The 21,543-nt window shown below is 39.4% G+C and overlaps 1 protein-coding gene across 2 annotated transcripts in view; it reads left to right on the top strand.

Annotated features, from left to right (window-relative positions):
• The first annotated feature begins 451 nt into the window (after positions 1 to 451).
• Positions 452 to 21,543, top strand: part of GPBP1L1 (GC-rich promoter binding protein 1 like 1) — a 33,159-nt gene continuing 12,067 nt past the window's right edge. Inside the window, exons 1-3 of one of the 2 annotated variants that reach the window (XM_026665779.2) lie at positions 452 to 673; positions 13,893 to 14,709; positions 15,166 to 15,280. In XM_026665779.2, the coding sequence (XP_026521564.1) occupies positions 15,221 to 15,280 (60 nt within the window). In that variant the 5' untranslated portion in view covers positions 452 to 673; positions 13,893 to 14,709; positions 15,166 to 15,220. Of the gene's footprint in view, positions 674 to 694; positions 798 to 13,892; positions 14,710 to 15,165; positions 15,281 to 21,543 lie in introns of those variants that run through there. The other variant, XM_087960188.1, reaches the window with a different exon arrangement.

Here is a 21,543-nt window from a genome sequence, read left to right as displayed (position 1 = left end):
TCCATGGCTCATTTAGTTCCAAACTAAATCGACCAATGCAAATCCTTCCGGTATGCGCTTAGTTTATTATGGTTCAGGGAGTCACGCGAGCCCTGGACAATGAACCGAGTTATCCACGGATAACCGTGCTGCGAGAATAGACACACTACGGAGCAAGAACACCACAAGTTGTGCCAATTGGAGAGGAGCCGAGAACAAAGCGTGAAAGATATAGTTGCAGACCGAACTGAGCATAACTTAACGCCAACAGAATGATACACGCTCACGCATGCGTAAAAGAGAACGGGCGAATTCGAGCGAGCGTTCCGAAGAGTCTTTGATAGGCGGTGCGCGTGCGGCTATTTTGTATGGCTTAGCAAGTGAGCGCGCGTGCGCTCCACCCTTGGCACGGGCAGGGCCAGGTGGGCGTGTTTCTTTCCCCTTAACACCCCCCCTTCGCGTGAATAGCCCCTCCCCACTCCGGCCCTCGGCCGGTCCGGGCAGCCATTTTGGGCAGAGCTTTGTTATGATTCGGTCTGAGGAACTGAAGCTACGGAGAGAGTGAGGGGGCGAGTTGGGGCCTGGTTCTGTAAGCACGGCCTTGCGTGGAAAAAAAAGAGAGAGAGAGAGAGAAGAGGAGCTGGACTTTAAGGAGGGAGTTGAGTGGCTGCCAGCGTCGGGGGAAGAAACTGAGGTAGGAAGGCAAGGCGAGTCCGGAGTAGGCAAAGGGGGCGGGAGTGTAAATAAGTGCTGCTTCGGGTGCAAGAATTGGGAGAGAGGAAGGAAGAAGGTGGCTGAAGGCCTTTTACATTGATCCGGTCGGTGAAAGAGTGGGTGGTGGGGGAATTGTTGGGTGGGGGAGTGGGGAGACAGTGGCTGCGGGAAGCATTTGGGACGAGCGGGTGGAGGGAGAGATGCTGGACACGGGTTTGGGCAGGAGCGGGTGATAGGGGAAGGGAAAGGAGTTTCGAGACCCAGTTTCCGTGAGAAATGGAGGCGGAGGAAGAGGAGGCTGGGGGTTTAGGAGGACGGGAGGCGTGGGGGTGTGAGAGAGCTTCGATTGGGCTGGAGAGGGTTGGTAGGCAGCCGCGGTAGGCCTCGAAGTGCAAACTTGAGTGGGGTGGGGTGGTCAGGGCGGCTGAAGAGAGGAGACGAGAAAGAGGGTAGGTATGCCTTGCAGGCAGGCGTGTGTGAGGTTTTTTTTATTTTTTTATGGTGGAAGTGCCGCTGTAGGGAGGGAGGAAAACGGCAGCAACTTCGCGGTGTCGTCGAAAAGAGGGTCGGAAGCGGAGTAGGAAGTGAGAGTTTGGAAGGAGTCCTTGGGTGCCGAGGGGGGTAAACCTGGCTTCGCGAGGCAACCATTCCCTTTCGAGAGAGGGAGCAAAACAGGAAACGTTTAGGAAGGTGGTTTAACTCGGTTTTGTCACCTGTGAAACGGTTTTGGTTATTTTCGAAGCGCGCCCCACTTACTAAGAGAGTAATACCAGTGGCATGGATTTCACGTCTGCCTTTTAATTAGAAATGTTTTCCTTTTCTGCAAAATATATATATATTTAAAGATACGTGAATTTATTTTTTGGTAAGAAAGAAGAATTTGACCTGTGCTCAACTAAACCATAGTTTTCTGAATGGATCTGCTTGCCTGTTGTGCACAGCACTAAGCCAGAAGCTAACCATATAGGCTAGATTCACAGGACACACTTAGAACCAGAAAGTAGCCAATCACATTTTAACCAGTATATTGAGCTACTCCAGCTACTATTGCTAAAGTTTAAATAAGATTTTTGGTTAGGTAATCCTGAAGTCTTTGGTTACAAATACCTCTGTCAACTTGGAAAGCAGCATACTGTGTTTGGGGAAATGTGAAATGAATTTTGCATAGGAACTGGCTTTACAGTTTTTTATTTTACTGAATAAATGATCACAGATGAGTTCACACAACATGCCACGTTCAAAGCAAACTCCATTTACAATCAATATTTTTGGAATACTAGTTATTGAGTAAGGTTTTAAGCATTTTGTTAACTCTTTATAAAATTTCTGTTTGAAAAAAATCTTCATAAATTTTAAACTGACTACAAACTGGAATGCAGTTTGAACCATTGGACTGAATGTATTCATTTCAGACTAGAATTGAGATTGTGAACAGTTTCCTTCATGTAAACTGCTGCTAGATAACCAGAGTTGTTTTGGGCTACTATGAAGGCAAAGTTTATTCAACATTTATTTTGATGATACAATGTCAAACAAGAATTTATTCACATTGCTGTCACACATGTGATTTAACTCCAGGGAATGTTATATTTACACATGCTTGAGAAGAAAACTATTGTTATTATTTTAATATGAGATATAACACACAATAGATATATTGGGTTATTTATTACTTTATAAGTTGAGATTGACTTCTTTAGAGATTTTTTCAGATTGAATTGGTCACTAACTTAAAACTCTTCACTTTCTACTAACTAGGGATATTAATTAAAATATTTTATGATCCTATTAAGAAAAATGGAAAAAATGAAAGCCTGATAAAGTTGTATATTTGGACTGTAAATATTTGTAAATAACTTAATGATTTACCCTCACTAATTGTATCCCTAAAATAATGTATATACATATTACATATTTGGCCTGGTTTAAGGTAGACTTTTCATAGTTTGGATGTAGCAAATGAAACCTTGTTTCAATTAGAGGCTTTACTTTCAATGATATCCCTATGTTATGTAATAACCTGCTTGTGGTTGGAGTTGTATTTCCACTATATTTGAACTGCTCAGTTAAAAATCTGGTCCAGAAGCGCTTTGTAGATTATATGAATATTTGTGGGACTAATCTAAACAAACTACGGTCTGATACAGGACCACCCAATATTGGAGCAGGAAGAATGTTCCTAGGCAGTGATGTTTTATCATATAAACTTAAGATATGTAGATAAGAATCCACTTTTTGTACACTAAAACAAATTTTAAAAATCATTATGAATTGTGTCATGTCTATTCATTAAGACATAGAGATTAAGGAGCTTTCCAACACTGGTTGATGAATCCATAACAATTTATGATTGAAGAATAATGGTAGACATATTTAGCCATAGAAAACAGGTTAGTAGACAACTGCAGATATTCTTGTTAAAATACCATGTAATTGTTGTTATAATCTATGCTTATTAAAGTTCCCAACACCTGTATATATAGTCTTGTGGAAAACAAAACTGGACATCCCTTTACTTTCAATTTTTCTTTTTAAGTAGAGCATTAAACTTCTGAAGTAAATTAAGTATGTTTGTCCAGTGTATTCTTGTGCTTATCTCTTCAAGCAAAAAGTAGTAGTTTACCCAGTTAAGCATTTTTTTTATAATTTGGCTACATATGAACTACTCCTTTTCCTGTTTATTGTACATAGTAGTTGTAAAATGTTATTAGTTTCCAAAAAGGAAACTAAAGAAAATTGTGCTTTAAATTCTCTGTGACACCTATTAAGCAACAGTAAAGCTTCTGTTCAATTTGATTAAATTCATGCTTTTTTTTGCATATGCTTCATACTATTTCTCATAATTATGTAGTAGCCTGCTTCCCTCTTCACAAACTATAAATTAAGTAAGCTATATATTGTTGTAATTAAGAAGTCAGAGTAAGATACATTTACATTTGGATCCTCATAATGGAGTTCAAATGTTAAAATTTTATTTTAAAGGGACAGAAATGGAAATGTGACCTACAAATATCAAATGGTACCATTGATGTTCATGTGCTGGATGCTGCATGAAAATATAGCTCCTTTTTAACAATTATAATTTTTATCATTTATAATTGTTAGGCATAATTTAGTTGAGTTTTCAATTATTTTCCTAAATATAATAATTGGTTTAAATCTGAACTGATTATATTTTAGACTAATATGGCTCAAGATTGCTTACATTAAAAATTCAATGGAAACAATCAATATATAAAAATTAAATTACGCTATGTGAAGTACATAAAACACTGCAGCCCATTGGCTGTTTGAAAATTCAGGTTTCCTTTCCTCCTAAAATAGAGTAGAGATAGGGGGAAATGGATCTCTGGGCAAATATTCCAGAGAGCTAGAGCTGCAAAAGGGCATAACTCTGGTGTCTAATAAGATATTGTTCAGCAGAAGCAACCCAGAATATGCCCATTCTGACAGATTTTACAGGATGGCAAAGGCAATTGAAGAAAAAGTTGTGAAGATATTCCAGATTTGTAGGCTATTTATGAAATACTAATTGTCTAAAGCATTTTCACTGGATGGTTTAAATAGCACTTGGGGCCAATAACTTATTTTAATGTATCAGTAGTTAGATATATATTAGATAGTGAAACCAAATATAGATATACTGCTACAGTAGTAAAAGTGAAATATATTTTGAGATATCTTGCCATGGATAATTTCTACTCTAGGTATTCTTCTACATATTCCTAAAAGGTATTGTTCATCAATTTAATGCACTATTTCAAAGTTTTAATGAGAAAAATTCTTGGCCTTGGTTTTCTTTAAAGAAAATTTCAGTCTTCAGTAAAATGTTTAAAATTTTCTTCAGTTAATGGGATTATTTTGCCTTCTGGAAAATTCCCTCAGGGGACATCCTGGAATTGGCATTTTTGATGTTTGTTGTAAATTAGACATGTTCAACTGCTTGAAAAATACAGACTTCCCTCTTCTTCCCAGCTGCAAAAGAGACATAGTGCACAATAGCATACCAATTTTTGTTTCATTTTATGAATATGTTGAAAAAGAATATAGGGGGAAAGTTCAAAATTGTAAGGTAGTTCTTTTGTTGATCTAGTGTTCACTGTATATTTTAACCAATTAATAAAAATTTGAATTGGAATATAGTACTGAGAAAAGTAGCGGTATGTGTAGATAACAGATTTTAATGTCAAGATGTTGATCAACTGTTGATGTTTCAGAATAACTAATGCTAGAGGATTTGACAGTTGATTTATGGAATGATAAGATTGTAATAACTATGAACAGTTTTAGAATGTATAATTATATGTTCAGAAGCATGGGCATAGAATTAGTAATGGTCCAATAAAAGGTCAGTCGAAGACCACATTAACATATAGATGTCATTGTACATTACAATTGTACATTACAATTACAATTAACATTACAATTAAATAAATACTATTTTGTATGTATTGGATATTTATATATCTTTTCAAGAATCCCACCTTAATAGGGTGATGAATTATTTGAAGAATTATATTAGTATTATAAACTAAGAATGGCATTTTAATTAAAACACTTTATCATCTAGATATAGGCTTAAGTGCTTCAGAGTCTCTTACTGTACAGTATTAGAAGACTTAGGTGTTTTTTCTTTTTGAAACAATTTTATTCTTTAGATCAGGGGTCCCCAACCACCGGGCCGCAGACCGGTACCGGGCCGCGGAACAACTCCTACCGGGCCGCTGGCTTGCTGGGCGCCGCCATCTTTTTTTCATGAAAAAGTGCTTCCGGTGAGCTTTTCCAGGTAGAAAGCTCACCGGAAGCACGTTTTCATCAAAAAAAGATGGCGGCGCCCAGCTGATGCCGGTACCGGGCCGCGGCGCCCAGCTGATGCCGGTACCGGGCCGCGGCGCCCAGCTGATGCCGGTACCGGGCCGCGGTGTCAAAAAGGTTGGGGATCACTGCTTTAGATAATCTGCAAATTTATAACAGCAAGACTGAGGATTATAAAACAATCTTTTCAGAATCACTGGAGAAAGTTCAGCTGGATGGCTATTTAAGGATGTAGTGAAGGCAACAAAATAAACTCTGGTGCCCTCACCATGCAATAGATGTGTTCATTCTATCTTCTCCAATACTATACCCAAAATGGCTGTTTCAAAAGAGTATTGTAGAAATAATAGCACACTTTAAAAAAAAAATCTGTTGACTCCTAATGACTGCCTGGACTTGCAGCTTAATGTCACGTTTCCAAGTGATGAAATCCATTTAAAAAGAAAAGAGCAAAGTCCATCTTCCAAAACAATTTATTTTATTTAGGAAAGTATCAAATTGGCAAAGTCCATGGTAATTCCAGATCTGATACAACGTGAAATTACCCCACAATATCAGAAGTTAGAAACAACCCCCAAAAGTCATATTCTCCAATAGAAGTAATTCAGTGTTGCTTGATGTCATAAATCTCCACCTCAAGGGGCCTGAAACGGTCAGCTATTTTCCCATGGGACGAAGAATCACCTAGCCTAAACAACTCTCTATTTCCACTCCCCCTTAGGAATGTGGCAAGCCCCAAACCCTTCCCCCATGACCGCCAAAGAAAAAGTAAGAAAAGGAATATATACTAAGCCTAACTAAAATAGCTACCCATGTGTCAATTTCGGCTTGACGCTTCCTTGATAAGATTTTAGACATGGTTTCCCATTGCCTGCTCCCTAGAGCTGAAAGAGAATGACTGGCCTAAAGTCACTCAGCTGGTTTTGTGCCTAAGGTGGGACTAAAACTCAAAATATCCAATTTCTAGTCTGGTGCCTTAACCAGTACACCAAACTGGCTCTCTAGAAGCAGCATTGGAGCAAGCCAATTTAAACTTACCTACCAAGAGTGTTTCTGTGCTGTGGTGTGATGACTTGTCGGTCATCTGACCACAGAAATGTCTCCAGACAATGCTGGCTTTTTGACTTAAGAAACTGAGATGAATACCACCCCCTGAAGAAAGGCTCTGCATGCCACAGGTTCGCCACCTGTGAGGATCAATTTTTAGGCCCCTGATCATCTTCATTGCTTTCTCTGAACTTGCTCAGTCTGTCTGAGTTCTTTTTAAAGTGTGATAACCTGAATGAAATATAAAATTTCAAACTGAATTGTTACTTATACTGTATTGTCCTGTTTATTGAACCATTATGGTAGTAATTTTTTTTACTTAAGATACTTTAAAAGCTTGTTCGTGTGAAAATTCCTCATATTCCAGAGTAGATTATTTGTTCTTACACATTCTCGTTGAATACTTCTAATAAGTTACTGTTATAAAAGTGTTATACCATAGTATATTTTTTGCTACAAAAAAAGGCACCAGGTCTTATTTTCGGGGAGGGGGATGTCCACTGACTCACCTGACTTGTGCGTGTCATCCCCAGTCTCTTTTTCTCTGTCAATGGCCTTCAGAAACTTCTTCTGTGGCCAGCAAGGCCTGTAAGGTTTTCCTGAAGGCCTCTGCAGCCAATAACAGAGCTCCGGATCGATCTGTAGCTGATGTTACTGGCTGCAGAGGCCTTCAGGAAAGTCTTGCTGGCTGCTGAAGAAATGACCTGGCTGCAACTGTTCGAAGGTAAGTAGTAGGGCAGCTCCACCCCACTCACCCCCACCCTAGTTTAATTTTTACCCGTGTACCCTGGAGTTGGGGTCTTAGAGCTTATTTTGAGGGGTAGGGCTTATATGGGCCAAAGGGAAAAAGATCAAGCCAGGACTTACTTTCAGGGTAGGTCGTATTCTCCCATGAGCTTTTCAGAACATCCAGTAGTGGGAGGTGCTTCAGTCTCTTCATGTATAGGCTGGGCTTATTTTGTGGAATGCTCCTCCTCCACGGGACTCCTCGCCAGCGTCCCCCAGTTTTGGCTCAGCCTCGTGGAGGATAGGCAGTGCTTTGTTTTCTTCCTTGGCTGAAACAAGAGAATTCGTTAGATTTCAGGTTTGGAGACATCAAATTTCTTCTTTAAGGCTCCTCTAGCCTCTAGAGAACAAACGAGCAAACGACGATTGCCATTTCCATCTGGCCGTCTGAGCTTGCTTTTCCTTATCGGAAGTATTTCTCAATGCCCCAGGTGTGGTTGGAGGCTTTGGCTTCGAACCACGCCTCCCCCAACCACTAATTTACAACCCTTGCCATAGCGATAGCCGCGCCGCTACGATCGCAGCGGTTTCTTTGCTCTCAATAGCGCCGGGGAGGTTTTTTCCGTTCTAACGAGTCATATCACCTTCCCCTTTCAGAATGCCGCATGGGGTGGGTGGGGGGGCATGAGCGCCTGTTTTCACCCTTCCCCGCCGCTTTTGGTGTAAGGAGAGAAGCCGTCTGAGACAGATCCCTCACACGGCGGGAGATTGCTGCTGGAATTACCACGCGCGCCAAAAAAGTTAATGGCCGGGCACCATTGTGGTACTGCAGACCGCATGGCAGCGCTGAGTACAAATCATTACCAGGCTGTGTGAGGCAATTAAACCGAATAGATGTTTCTCTTTTAGGAACCCAGGAAAATTTGCGCCCTCGTTTTTGTCTTTATATTCGAGGCCATCGGTCTAATAATTAGTTGGCTAACCCTCACAGCCCTAACTATCCAGCGGCACAACAGCAAGCACCAAGGCCAGTGTCTGCCTGTGCATGGCAGCTGTTGAAGGCCAGTAATTTTCATTTTCATTTCTTATTCTGGCTTGTTAGGCATTCTCAATTTGGCTGATTTGGACATTGAATAATTTACCTGTCCTATTGACAATACATATATAGAAAGATATATATACAGAAATATATATATAGAAGAGAATAATTAATAATAATAATAATAATAATAATAATAATAATAATAATAATAATAATAATAATAATAATAATAATAATAATAATAATAATAAAAGAAAGAAGAAGAAATACTGATAACATTAATAATAAATTATTGAGTTATGACTCTTATTAAAAAAGGGGGAGGATTCTATTATCAGGGCACCCTGTCCATCCTTGGATCAGGCCCCTATTGGGTGTGCCAACCGCCTATACAGTATAGCATTGAATAACGGGCATACGGCAAATTTTCAATCGAAATGGCAAGTGGTAGTAACCCTAAGGCTTCAACCTCAAAGGGCAATTCTAAATCTCAACACAAATCTAAACAGACAAAGGGGAGTTCCAAAGCCTCAGAAAAAGACGCCAACAGGTGCCACAAGGCATTGGAGAAGCACATAAATAAGTGCACACGGGAGGCGCAAAGGACCTCGCTAACTTCTTTGTCTCCTAGACCAGAACCGGTCTGTAGTCCCCACCCTCCTCCCCAGATCTCTCCCTCACATCCAGGTGCAGCTTGGCTCCTCAGGATCAACCTACATATTCAACTGGGGCACCGATCAGGCGAAAGGCCCCTGAAGCCACATTCACACCAATGACGGCAGGCTTTCATCAGGGTGACATTCTTCCAGATGAAGTCCCAGAGGAGATGAAGGCGTAGATGGAGCTGGCTATACACCAGGGAATCGCAGCTGGACTGCAACACACAGTTCTGACCAGAGAACGTCCTGTGCCCGCTGATTATGATTCGCAATCACTACAGTTGTTAACCAGGTCGGAGCAGCACCATACCGAGGTACAACCTCAGGGGCACTTTCCCATGATTCAAGACATTCATCTCCAGGGGCTACACGAGGAGGAGGTGGTGGAACAAGTTGATCAATTGGAACATATTGAATCAGGGTTGGTACATGACAGCGACCCGGCCCTGTCAGAGGCGGACCACTTAGAAAGGGGCATGTCCAAAGACCTTATTCGGGCCTTATTCCCGATAAACCCATATTTACAGGCTTATTCTGCCCACAATTGTTTAAATCACTATTGTTCAAGGCCAAAAACACCACACGCCTGGACAAGTCAGCTCCTTTGACCACACCAACTCCTTCACAAGAGGAATCGGAGGATTTAATTTTCACCCAGCGTGTAGTCAAGGCAGACGTAATTCCAGTCCCTCACATGTTTTCGGATCTGGTGCAGAAGCAGTGGGCTTCTGCAGCGGTGCACCCTGCTTCCACGGGATACGACAGAAAATATTTCAGTTTGGCTCCTGATTTCTCTAAATTACTGAACACTCCAGAGGTAGACAAACTGAGAAATCAGTAGGTTTAGCATCCTCATCTTCCATCCCCAGTGAAGCGGTGGAGGCGTTAAAGCCAGAGGACAAGTGGGCCAAGTTGGCTCTACACAGGGCCTATCAGTCTGGCGCATGGGCCATAAAAGTGGCCATGCCCGCATCCTTTTTTATTCAATCCTCACTTAGATGGCTCCGTCACCTAAGGGAACACATTCCTAACTCTAATATTAGAGCGCATCCGGACATTGCCAAATCTATCGCAGCCACAGAATTTTCTGCTGACGCAACATTCCATGCGGTTAAATTTTAATCTAGGGCCATAGCATCCCAGATTACAGCTCGGCGCTTGCTATGGTTAAAACATTGGCAAGCCGACATTAAACATAAGTGCAAGCTTGCCTCATTTCCCATTTCGGGGGACAGATTGTTTGGCTCTGCTCTTTACCCGTTTCTAATTGAGATCAGAAATAAGCAGATACTCCCTTCTCTTTTTCCAAAGTCAGATACCAGAAATACTCAGTCCTTTTGGAGGGGGTCCTTTCGTCCCTTCTATCAAGGACCATATTCAGCAAGATATCAGAGACCCTCTAATTACAGTTAGAGAAGCCCGACTTCAGGAACAGAAATAGAAGGGGTGGCCAAGCCAAGAGATCCTTTCGAGGGGCAGGAATTCGGTCATTCCTTCGCACAAAATAAAATCACTGATTCTTCTCCCATTGGTGGACGCCTTAAATTGTTCGCGGACCAATGGGACTCTTCAACATCTGATACCTGGATCAGAAACACAATCAGATTGGGCCTAGCTCTAGAGTTCCAATCCACTCCTCCAGACTTCTTCATGTCGTGCCCTCTTTCTAGAGATCCGGCTAAATGGACTCTTATGGAAACAGCTATCCAACACCTACTGGAAATATGAGCCATTCAGCCAGTAGCTACCAACCAACGAGGGCGAGGTTTCTATTCACACCTTTTTGCTGTTCGAAGAGTTCGGGGGGGGAGCAATTTTAGACTTAAAACAACTTAACCACTTCTTAGTATACCACAAGTTTAAAATGAACACCTTACAATCTATTTTACTTGGCATCAGAGGGGGTGACGTCCTTACATCGATAGATTTGACGGAAGCATATTTACATATTTCAATTAGACCATCCCACAGTAAATTTCTACGGTTCTGTTATAAAAACCACCATTTTGAATATGTTGCCCTTCCTTTTGGACTAGCGTCTGCCCCCAGAACCTTTACAAAGGTCCTCGCAGCACTGGCTGCCCATCTCAGAGGCATTCCCGTACGACTCCAGTGCTACCTGGATGACATATTAATTTTGTCATCTTCCATTCATCAAGCAATTAGGGACACTCAAATCACATTACAGACACTAGAACAACACAGCTTCTCAATTAATTGGACAAGGAGTCCATTGACTCAATTGGTCCACTTGGGGGCAATCATTGACACTGTGGAAGGTAAGGTTTTCCTGTCACCGGACAGACAAAACAGCACACAACAATTAGTTTCTGAGATCAGAACACACAAGAGGGTGCCCTTGGCTGATCTATCAAAATTGTTAGGCAAAATGATCTCATGCATATCTATTATTCCCTGGGCCCGACTCCACACTAGATCCCTCCAGTGGTTCCTGCTTCTGTACCAGCGATCAGGAAGAAGCAACTCCCAAATACAAGGTCATGGTACCGTCAAAAGTCCTCATATCTCTCCACTGGTGGACCAGAGATTGCCTGTTCAAGGAGCTCCACACTGATGTACAAAGTAGTTTTTCTAGTAGCGATAACATCCACTCGTCGTATTTTGGAACTGGCAGCCTTGTCAATCAGGCAAGATATTTGTGTTTTTCATTCAGACAGAGTGGTCCTTTGTCCAGGCCCCACATTCATACCGAAAATTCGGTTTTCACAGGGCGCAAGAACTAATACTTCCTAATTTTTGTCCAAGGCCAAATCAAGGATTGGAGCTACAATGGTATCGGCTTGATGTGAGATGGGCATTACAAATATATATTCACCACACAGCGCTTTTCAGAAAGACGGAATTTCTTTGTGTCATTCCAGCCAAACACCCAAGGCTGCAAAGTCTCATCTTCCACAACAGGCCAATGTCTAAGGGCTGCAATAGCTAAAACGTACCAGACTCAATCATTACAGGTGCCCAAGGGCATAACTCATTCAACCAGGAACACAGCAACATCGGCAGCGTGGGCCACGCAAGCACCAATAACTGAAATTTGTCAAGCAGCATCTTGGGCCTCTCCATCGCCCTTCATTAGGCATTACAAAATAGACATATTTGCCTCCACTGAGGCTTCCTTTGGCAGGAGAGTTCTGCAGCAGATCCATAGGGACCAGGAAGGGTTTCCAAGCCAGATGGAGACCCTCCTGTAGGACAAGCCAAGCTTTGGTATGTCCCACTACTGGATGCTCTGAACAGCTCATGGGAGAAAGGGCATTGGTACTTACCTGACACGCCCGTTCTCTTTGACCTGTGAAGAGCATCCAGCCCCACCAAATTTCTGTCTAGTGGGGTCCTGTTTCGGCCAACGAATTGTTAGGGCATACGGGGCGAGGGTGGTCATTCCTCGTCTTCACCAAAACTGGGGGATCCTGGGGAGGAGTCCCGTGGAGGAGGAGGAGTGTTCCACAAAATAAGCCCAGCCTGTACATGAAGAGACTGAAGCACCTCCCACTACTGGATGCTCTTCACAGCTCAAAGAGAACGGGTGTGTCAGGTAAGTACCAATGCCCTTTTTCGGGGAAACACTATTCAAAATTCCAGAAGAAAAAGCACTTTGCAACTTGATACTGGTTTGCAGGTTTCACTTTGTATATTTGTATGTATACATCAAGATAAAGTAAATAGAATTTTGTGTAAAATGCTTGGAATTCTGAGCTTCGGATTTTCTTTGGACTTGAATAGAGTTCATTGATTTTTCAAACAGAACTTGATTTTAATAGCTTTAATCTATCGATTTCATTGGTATAATTTTTATAGGGATCATTTTGTAAACTTGTTAAATCAGAAATGTTTGCTGCTGTAGTGTAACTCAATAGATTTTCTAATGGATTATCTTTACCTTTGCCTACCCCTGTTTTAGATAACTGAATTGTAGTTTAATCAGTCATAATTTTTCCCCTGGCTGTGTCACAAGCTGACCGTTGTGGAGATTTGACAAAATAGAATTAATAATTATAAAAACTGAAGTGTGCATCTAAAATTTTGTATACACTTCAGTGTATTATGAATACTAATTTATTGTAATATATGAAGTTGCTTTGGAAGATTTGCATTACTTTCAGATGATAGTATATTACATTAAATTAAAACTTAAGCTTTTAATTCATAGTACTGTAGTTAAGAAACCATTGCTCCAACATTTCATCCACAAAACTTCTTCAGCTCTGACTGGATGGTGGGGAATGGAAGGATTTATATTCAAGGAGTATGAATCCTCCCATCCTCCACCATCCAGTCAGCTGAAAAAGCGAAACTTCTTCAAAGAAAAACCAGAAAGTCCAATTGTCTCTTGAAAAAGCCCCTTTGGGACAACTATGACCTGGATGACTAAGAATCTCCATAGACATTTATTGTATCTAAGCATAATAATAAAATCAAAGCAGAAAAGTAATATAAGTTTGCTTGATGGGGAATGGCTAATGTTTGCTCCTAAGAAATGTAAACATAGACTAACAAGCACTTCATTAAAATTCAGTAAGAAAGGCTTCATTCCAATAATGTGTTAACTTGGAATCAAGTGTTAATTGACCATTCCCAGTTCCATCCTTTATAGGCAATTTTTTTCTGCTTCAAAAAGGTGTGTAGCTTGAACCACATTTATTATATTGTAAATTATGGTGTGCGCATAACTGAAAATCTATGCTATGGTAAATTGCAGGTATCATTCCTCAATAACTATGTGAGGACTTTCCATTAATTCACCAAAATGAGAATCGCACGCTGGCACTGACCATAAATACTACACTTGTTTCATTAGAAGTAGGGGTCCTAAGTAATGTATCTTTGATAATCCTTTTGGCCACTTTTATGATTACTGATAGGTGGTATTATTTTTTCCTTCTTTACAGAGTACTTCGTGAATTCTACTCATTTTGATGGAAGAAGACCATTGCCCAAATGTGAACTCTTGACTAAAATACAGCCATTTTTTTCTCTATTTTTAAAAGCAGCAATTCAAATACGGTAGAAGGATAGCTTGCCAGTTTGGTCCTTTGCTTTTAGCTTAACTGAATGCATAACTAGAAACAGTAGGAAGACAGTAATAATTGAATCTTGTATCTTTAAGTTGCTTTTAGTTCCTTACCAAGGAAACTTAAGTGACATTATGTGAAAAGCCTTTCAAAGTAGTGTTTTTAAGAAAGCTTAATTTTTAGCAACCATTAAAAATGAATCCTGCATTTTAGCAAATAATAAGAATAAAGAGTTACTATACGAAAATTTGCAAGACTCCTCAGCATCCTCTCCCCGTCCCTTTGTTTCAAGTTTATTTGTTGCTGAAGATGAACAAAGTGGATTTGTGAAATTCACCATTAATTACCATGCTTTTCTGAATGCTGTACAAATTTGACAACTACTTTTGTAATGTAATAGCTGAATTACACAGCATTGTGACAACAGGGAACAGTTTAATGAGGTGAATGTAGTTGTAGTTTTCCAAAAATGCACACTGCATTTTAGGTGTGTTTTTTTTTCTCATATGAGTTCAGAGAGCATTTAAGATGAGCAGCTAGAGGGTTAAGGGGTGCAGTCAGCACGAAGTGCGGCTTCTCGTGCTTCCTTTGGGACTCACCATTGCCACACAGCTGGCATAGGTGCACCCTGGCGAAGGAAGGAATCTGGAAATCAAAGTATCCAAGTGAGAGTGGACTGCAAAGGCCAATTTGGGTAAGTCACTGTAGGACTCTATTTATAGTTAAAAATAGTATGTTATGGTTAATACTTTATATAAAGAAAAAAAATTAATTTGTCCATTATAAGTAAGTTAGTGAACTGTTTCTAGATAAGCAGACATCAAAATAATTTGAAGAGAAAACCCTGCTAATGAAATATTATTTCAGAGAGGAAATGTACACTAATTCTTCCTCAGTTTTATTTAGCTCCAGTAGTGATGATGGTAGAACCTGGCCTCTGATGATTTTGACTGAAGTGGCTTAAGGGAGTTAAACAGGAGCAATATAGCTACAGTAACTCAACCTGATGCTTAGTCAAATTAAATAAATTTCCATTAGTTCCTAGAAAGATGGTAAGATGTTTTCCAGACTCTTGGAAGCATGCTTAGAAGAATCTGCTCTTTTCCATTGCACTGGGATGACAGTGTATGTGGTGTTTCTCTTGTCTTAGCTCCTGGCCATGAGGTTTGATGCCTCACTTCATTGAAGAGAGACACTGGACCTAAATGGCGCAGCATGACTTTGTTCCTGCCTGGCTTAACTTCTCTACGCCACAGTCTGCCAAGGTAATGATTAAACTTAGATCAATTGCTCAGACAAAGTTATAGTTAAATTGTCATTTTGATTGTGAAATGCATAAATGGCATTTATTTTCACATTTCTGAACTTTCTATCTCCCTATTATGCTGAATAGTTACAAATTTGAAGGAAATTGGTCTTAAAACTTTTCTTAAATGCTTAATCAAAATATATTTGTGGTTTAGGTATTACATCCAAAGATTTGTGCCTGTGCAGGGCATTATTTCAGAACATCCTAACACTGAAATTTTTTTTTGTAGGGACCTTATCCTGTATTCCGCATACTTTTATCATGTGTACTGCCATGTGCTCCATTCGCTGCATTAGGAATAGTGTGTATTGACTGTTTCTCTTGGTCATTGCTGAGCTTTTTCTTCTTGTATTTCTTTAGATTTTACTTCTCTTTGTTTTCTTCTATTAAATCAGTATCTTTTAGTGTTTTATAGCTGCAGGATCCAATCTGGGTCAATCACTGGGACTAGAGTTTTTTGTTTTGTTTTATAACTGTATGATGGGCAAAATAGTTTGGTCTTTGACTTTGTAGATTTTGTTTTGAAAATAAGTTAACTGAACAGTAAAGATCAGTTACAGAAGAACATTCTTTGTTGTTTATGTTAAAACCATCAGGTAGAAACCTGTGATTGCTCCACAACTTTATCAAACACAACTGTAACAAACATTTGCAATGATTGTTACAGTGATTGTTACAGTGATTATGAACTATTTCCATTTTAAGAAGTTTGGATACTGAAAGAATTGAAGCAAAGCAGCCAGTATCCTAGTCCAAGTAATAGGCAGAGAAAACAGAAGACTGAGAAAATTCTAGGTTTCTTCAGTCAAGTGTGCTTTTACAGGAGGGTAGAGTGTCTGAATTTTTGTTTTGGTATCTTGGTATTTTTCTGACTGAAGTTGGCTATAAACTAGGTATGGGCCAAGACAACCATGCTGGAATCTAGTGAATTTGATCAGGAAGCTAGACTCAATAATGCTAGTTGCTGTATAGGTTCTGTTTCATTTTAGGACCTAAGATATGGGGTGTGAATTTAGTTTGAAGAATGGTAGATCCTGAATATAGGAAGCGGCTGATTGTTGAAAACAAAATGTCATTTTTTTGCCCTTTTTCTTTTCAACTTTTTTTCTAGCTTTGCTACATAAAATAAGGACTTAGAACTCTAATAAACCAATGATGTGTATTCTGGAAAAAATGTGCCTTTACATATTCCTTACTCATAGGTCAACCATCTGGAGTAAGGACTTTACCTTGTGTAGGTTAACCCAGTGGCAGACATCTAATTAGATCTATCCAAGAATTGTAGGGAAAATGCAATAAGTGTTGCAGGGGGATTTAGTTCTCAAACCATCACATTGTGTGTATCCCATTACAATCTAGTGTCAGCTGTCAATTTCACAGTAAGCATTGCTAGTGATAACTCTGAACCTTTCATTTAATATTATAAAACTTCCTTGCTGCAATCAGCCATTTCTCAAGCTAATGTATCCTCAAATATGATTCTCTTTACAATGTATAATCAGACTTTCTCTTATGCCATTAATTTTATACAGAATCCCACTATGTGTAATGTACCACTATGTAAGCTAATCTGATTCAAGATAAAGATGTAAAATGTATTGGGTATTGTGGTTTGCTTGTTTTTTTTCAATAGAACAATCTAATCTGCCTGTATTAAAAACAAGTACAGTTAATTTTGACCATATTTTTAATTCAGATAAATGACAGGTAGTCCTCACTGTATGACTACAAATGGGATTGGAATTTTGATCACTAAGTGATGCAATCATTAAGAGAATCATCACATGATTGGACCCGATTTTATAACCATTTTTACAGTGGTCATTAAGTGAATCACCAAAGTTATTAAATGAATCATATGGTAGTTAAATGAAGCATACTAATTTGTTGTCTTCAACTGACTTTGGCTTGTTGGAAGCCAGCTGGGAAGATTGCAAGATGTTGCAACCATTACAAACGCAAGCCAGTTGTGAAGTGCCCAAATTGTGATTACATGCTTTCAGGGCTTTAACTTCAGATGGCTCAAAAGTCATTTTTTCCAAGACGTAACGTCAAACTGTCTTTAAACAAATGGTTATAAGACAAGTTATACCTGTAGTCATGGCAATTGCTTTTTTCATCCTTATAAAGAATATTTAGCCCAATTCTGAGTAACTTGGCAGAAGTTTTTAGTTCTTAAGGGACATAGTAAGTTAATTTCTAAATTAGTATTATAGAAACATTATAGAAAAGAGAGTAAGATTTTTAAATCCCATTTATTATGCAGTATAAGAGAACCTAACCCTAACCATTAACTCAGCAAGAAATACGCAAAATGCTTCACGCATAGAACTTCTGGAGTTTGCTGTTTTAATCCAGCAGAGGGATTGAAATGGAGCTGCTTGATTTAGGCTGAAGTAGTGGTTGTGGAACAAAGCATTAGAAGTTCAGAAGAGAAAAGGGGTAGGGAATATATGAAGAATATAGGCTACTGGGTTATGTCACTGAGATAGGCCAGAAGCATGTTGATCAGATATGCCACATTGGACAGGGATAGCGGCAGTTTCCCCAAACTCATCTTATTCTTGGATATATATTTTTACTGGAGCATATATATAGTTATCTCAGTTTATTAATTTGTAACGGGTTTTTTTGTGATATGGATTTTTAATTCATAATGAAGAGACACAACCTGTCTTCTTCATACATATATTCATTAGCTCCACAAAATCAGATTACTATTATTTATATATATTGCATTCATATAAGATATATATATATCTTAGTAAGTATATATGTATACACACACACACAAGTACTGTAGACCTTTATTTACAATGGCAATTGGGACGAGTTGCTGTGGCTAAGTGATGGGGTTATAAATAGTACAAGTAGTCTTTGACTTACAACAGTTCATTTAGTGATTGTTCAAAGTTACAACAATATTGAAAAAAGATACAACTGCACAAAAAATGTCACAAAATGGGAAAAATTCATTGAACAAATGTCTCACTTAACAGAAATTTTTGGGTTCAATTGTGGTCATAAGTCGAGCACTACCTGTAATAATGTCACATGACCATATAGTTTAATGATGGCAATTTAAGCCATCCTAGTTGCTGTTGTTAAATGAGAACCCCACATGACTGCAACTTATAACTTCCTGTCAGCTTCTCCCTTAACTTTGTTGGGGAAAACTGATAGGGAATCTCAGAAATTGTGTTAATGTGACCATGAGACTATTGCAGCAGCCTCACCTTCAAGGACTGGTTCTAGGTCTCCCTCATTCAGCACCATCACAAATTTCAAGGGTTGCTGACCACCGATACTGACCTTCCCAGCTCATCATAATTTTGGCCAATTGGAGCTTTCTGTTAATACTGTTGGGTAAGATAAAGCATAGACTGTATTACTATTGTTAATTATATCCATGCCATATGTAGCATTCCCTGTTAAAGAGAATCTCTGAACATTTTGGTTACAAGTGCAACCAAACGCCATATAAACTCTAATGGTGTGCTGTTCTTTGCAATCTGATGCCTTTAATCCAGGGACTATATACTGAAAACCCAACATATTGTAGACTGCACCTCAGTGTTGATAATAATAATAGTAATTGTTATATCAACAAAATTGTGAAATCACAGCTGTGAGTTCTTCCCAAGAATTTAGAATATTGTACTTTATTAGCATTATGTGCATATCCAAGTAAGTGGAAATATTGTCAATGTCCATATTTTTAAGTGCTATCTAAAATATTTTTATATGGCTCCCAATGTGTCAATAACAAGTGGTAACCACCATAGCCAGTTTATGCCATAATCTTTTAGTTTTGATTTTCAGATACTTTGTGGTCTTCTCCAATTCTTTTTCTTCTACTATTTCCTGGTATTGCTACATCAGTTATCCACATTTTCTTCTTTTCAGCCACAGTTAAATCTGGTGCGTTATGGCTAAAGATTTTATCAGTTTGTATTTGAAAATCCCACAATATTTTAACCTCATTTTTGACTACTTTTTGAATTATATTTCTGCTAATTTTTCATTACTGGCACATGATAAGTGTTATAGATGTTCCGTTTCCTCACCTGTTGCTTTTATTTGTTGGATTGTGGTTTCCAAAGCTTTTTTAATTGTCTGGAGCTAAGCCAATTTTTTAAAATTAGGCTTGTTCTGATTCTTACATTCTTCAAGTTTTCTCTCTCTTTTTTTTTAATTATTTGCATCTGATCTTAATCAAGTGTTCTTTATTGGCCAGGTGTGATTGGACACACAAGGAATTTGTCTCCAGTGCATAAGTTCTCAGTATACATACAAGCAACAATGTGATAAATATAAACCATAAGATACGAATTGATAGTCATAAGATACCAATAGGAGTAGGTAACAGGAAAGATGAGAAGAATAATAGTAATACAGTCCTACTACATGGTTAGATACCCTTGGGCATAAGACAGTGCTGTGGAAATAATGTGTTTAGCAGAGTGATGGCTGGACAGGGGGAATGGGCTGTTTTTGTGTCTAGTTGTTTTGGCAATGCAGTATACCAGGGGTCGCCAACCTTTTGGACCTCAGGGATCACCAAACTCATAATTTTCGATCCCAGGGACCACTAACCGGTTCTGTGGGTGTGGCCTAATTTGTGGATGTGGCTTGGTGTTCATGTGACTGGCTAGGCATGGCTTGTATGTAAATATTATAAATATTTACATAAATATTGAATTTTTTATAAAAAAAGAGCAACTTTTACCCAAAATCAGGCAAAGCAGGCAGGCAGATTGAGTTGCTCACAGAATCACAGATTCATTCAGAAATCTATCTATCTGCCATTGGCTAGCTCAGTCTGTCATAAAAAATTTGCTAGCAAGCAAACTCACAAAATCAACTCACAACATACCATGCATGTAAATATTGAATTTTTTTTTATAAAAAAGAGCAACTTTTACCCAAAATCAGGCAAAGCAGGCAGATTGAGTTGTTCACATAATCATTCAGTGATCTATCTATTTGCCATCGGCTAGCTCAGTCTCTCAAATTTGCTTGCCGTGAGTCTGCACTGAATTTGCTTGCAAGCAAACCTTCAGTCCTAAGGGAGGTTCGGCTGTGCTGAGCCGAAGATCTGAAGACTAGCTAGAAAGCACGAAATCCAACCATTTCCTGCTTCCTAGCTAATCTAAATCTCCCGGCACAGCGGAACAGATGATGGTCAGAAAAAGGAAAAATAGCAATTTAGCAGGCAAGTTTACCGGGTAAGGAGTGAGTGACCGGGAGAGTTCCTATGAGCCATGTTGTCCACAACCTTGTTTCTGAGCAGCCTGGATTAATTGCTTTGTGGGGGTGCTCTGGGGGTGAGATTTCTCTGCGGCCCACCAAAATTTTCTCACGGCCCACCAGTGGGCCGTGGCCCACCAGTTGGCAACCGCTGCTTTATACTATACTGGTGTCCTAAGGGGAGAAGTTGAAACAGTTTGTGCCCAGGATGCGAGGGGTCTGTAGATATTTTCTCAGCTCTCTTTCTAGCTTGTGCAATATACAGGTCGTTGATGGAAGGCAGACTAGTTGCAATTGTTTTTTTCTGCAGTCCTAGCTATCCCTTGAAGTCTGTACCTGAACTGTTTAGTTGCTGTACCAAACCAGTTATAGAAGTACAAATGTCAGACTCAGTAATTCCTCTGTAAACTGTATCAGCAGCTCCTTGGGTAGACTGAGCTCTTTGAATTGGCGCAGGAAGAACATTCTTCGTTGTGTTCTAATGTTAGGTGTCCATTTCAAGTCTTGAAAGACTTGAGGGTCTCTACTGTTGATACTGTGTTGCCTAGTACAGGGAGTCCTCAACTTACAACAGTTCATTTAATGACCATTCAAAGTTACAATGGCACTGAAAAAAGTGACTTATTAACATTTTTCATACTTATTGCAGCATCCCTACGGTCAGGTGATTTACATTTGGATGCTTGACAACTGACTCACATTTATGACGGTTGCAATATCCCATGATATCCCATGAGGGAATCAATATATGATTCCCTATTGCGACTTTCTGACAATCAAAATCAATGGGGAAACCACTGAACAACCATGTTACTAATTTAAGAACTCCAGTGATTCACTTAACAAATGTGGTGAGAAAAGTCATAAAATGGGGCAAATTCACTTAACAAATTTCTCACTTAACATAAATTTTGGGCTCAATTGTGGTCGGAAGTTGAGGACTACCTGTATCGTAATTGGTTGTAGAAT

The sequence above is a fragment of the Notechis scutatus genome, chromosome 3 (assembly GCF_049901735.1).
Source record: "Notechis scutatus isolate UNSWTSFEM ecotype Mainland chromosome 3, rNotScu1.2, whole genome shotgun sequence".
NCBI classification, from domain to species: Eukaryota; Metazoa; Chordata; class Lepidosauria; order Squamata; family Elapidae; genus Notechis; species Notechis scutatus.
The sequence above is the reverse complement of the archived record's forward strand: the minus strand, read 5'-3'. Positions and strand labels throughout refer to the sequence as shown.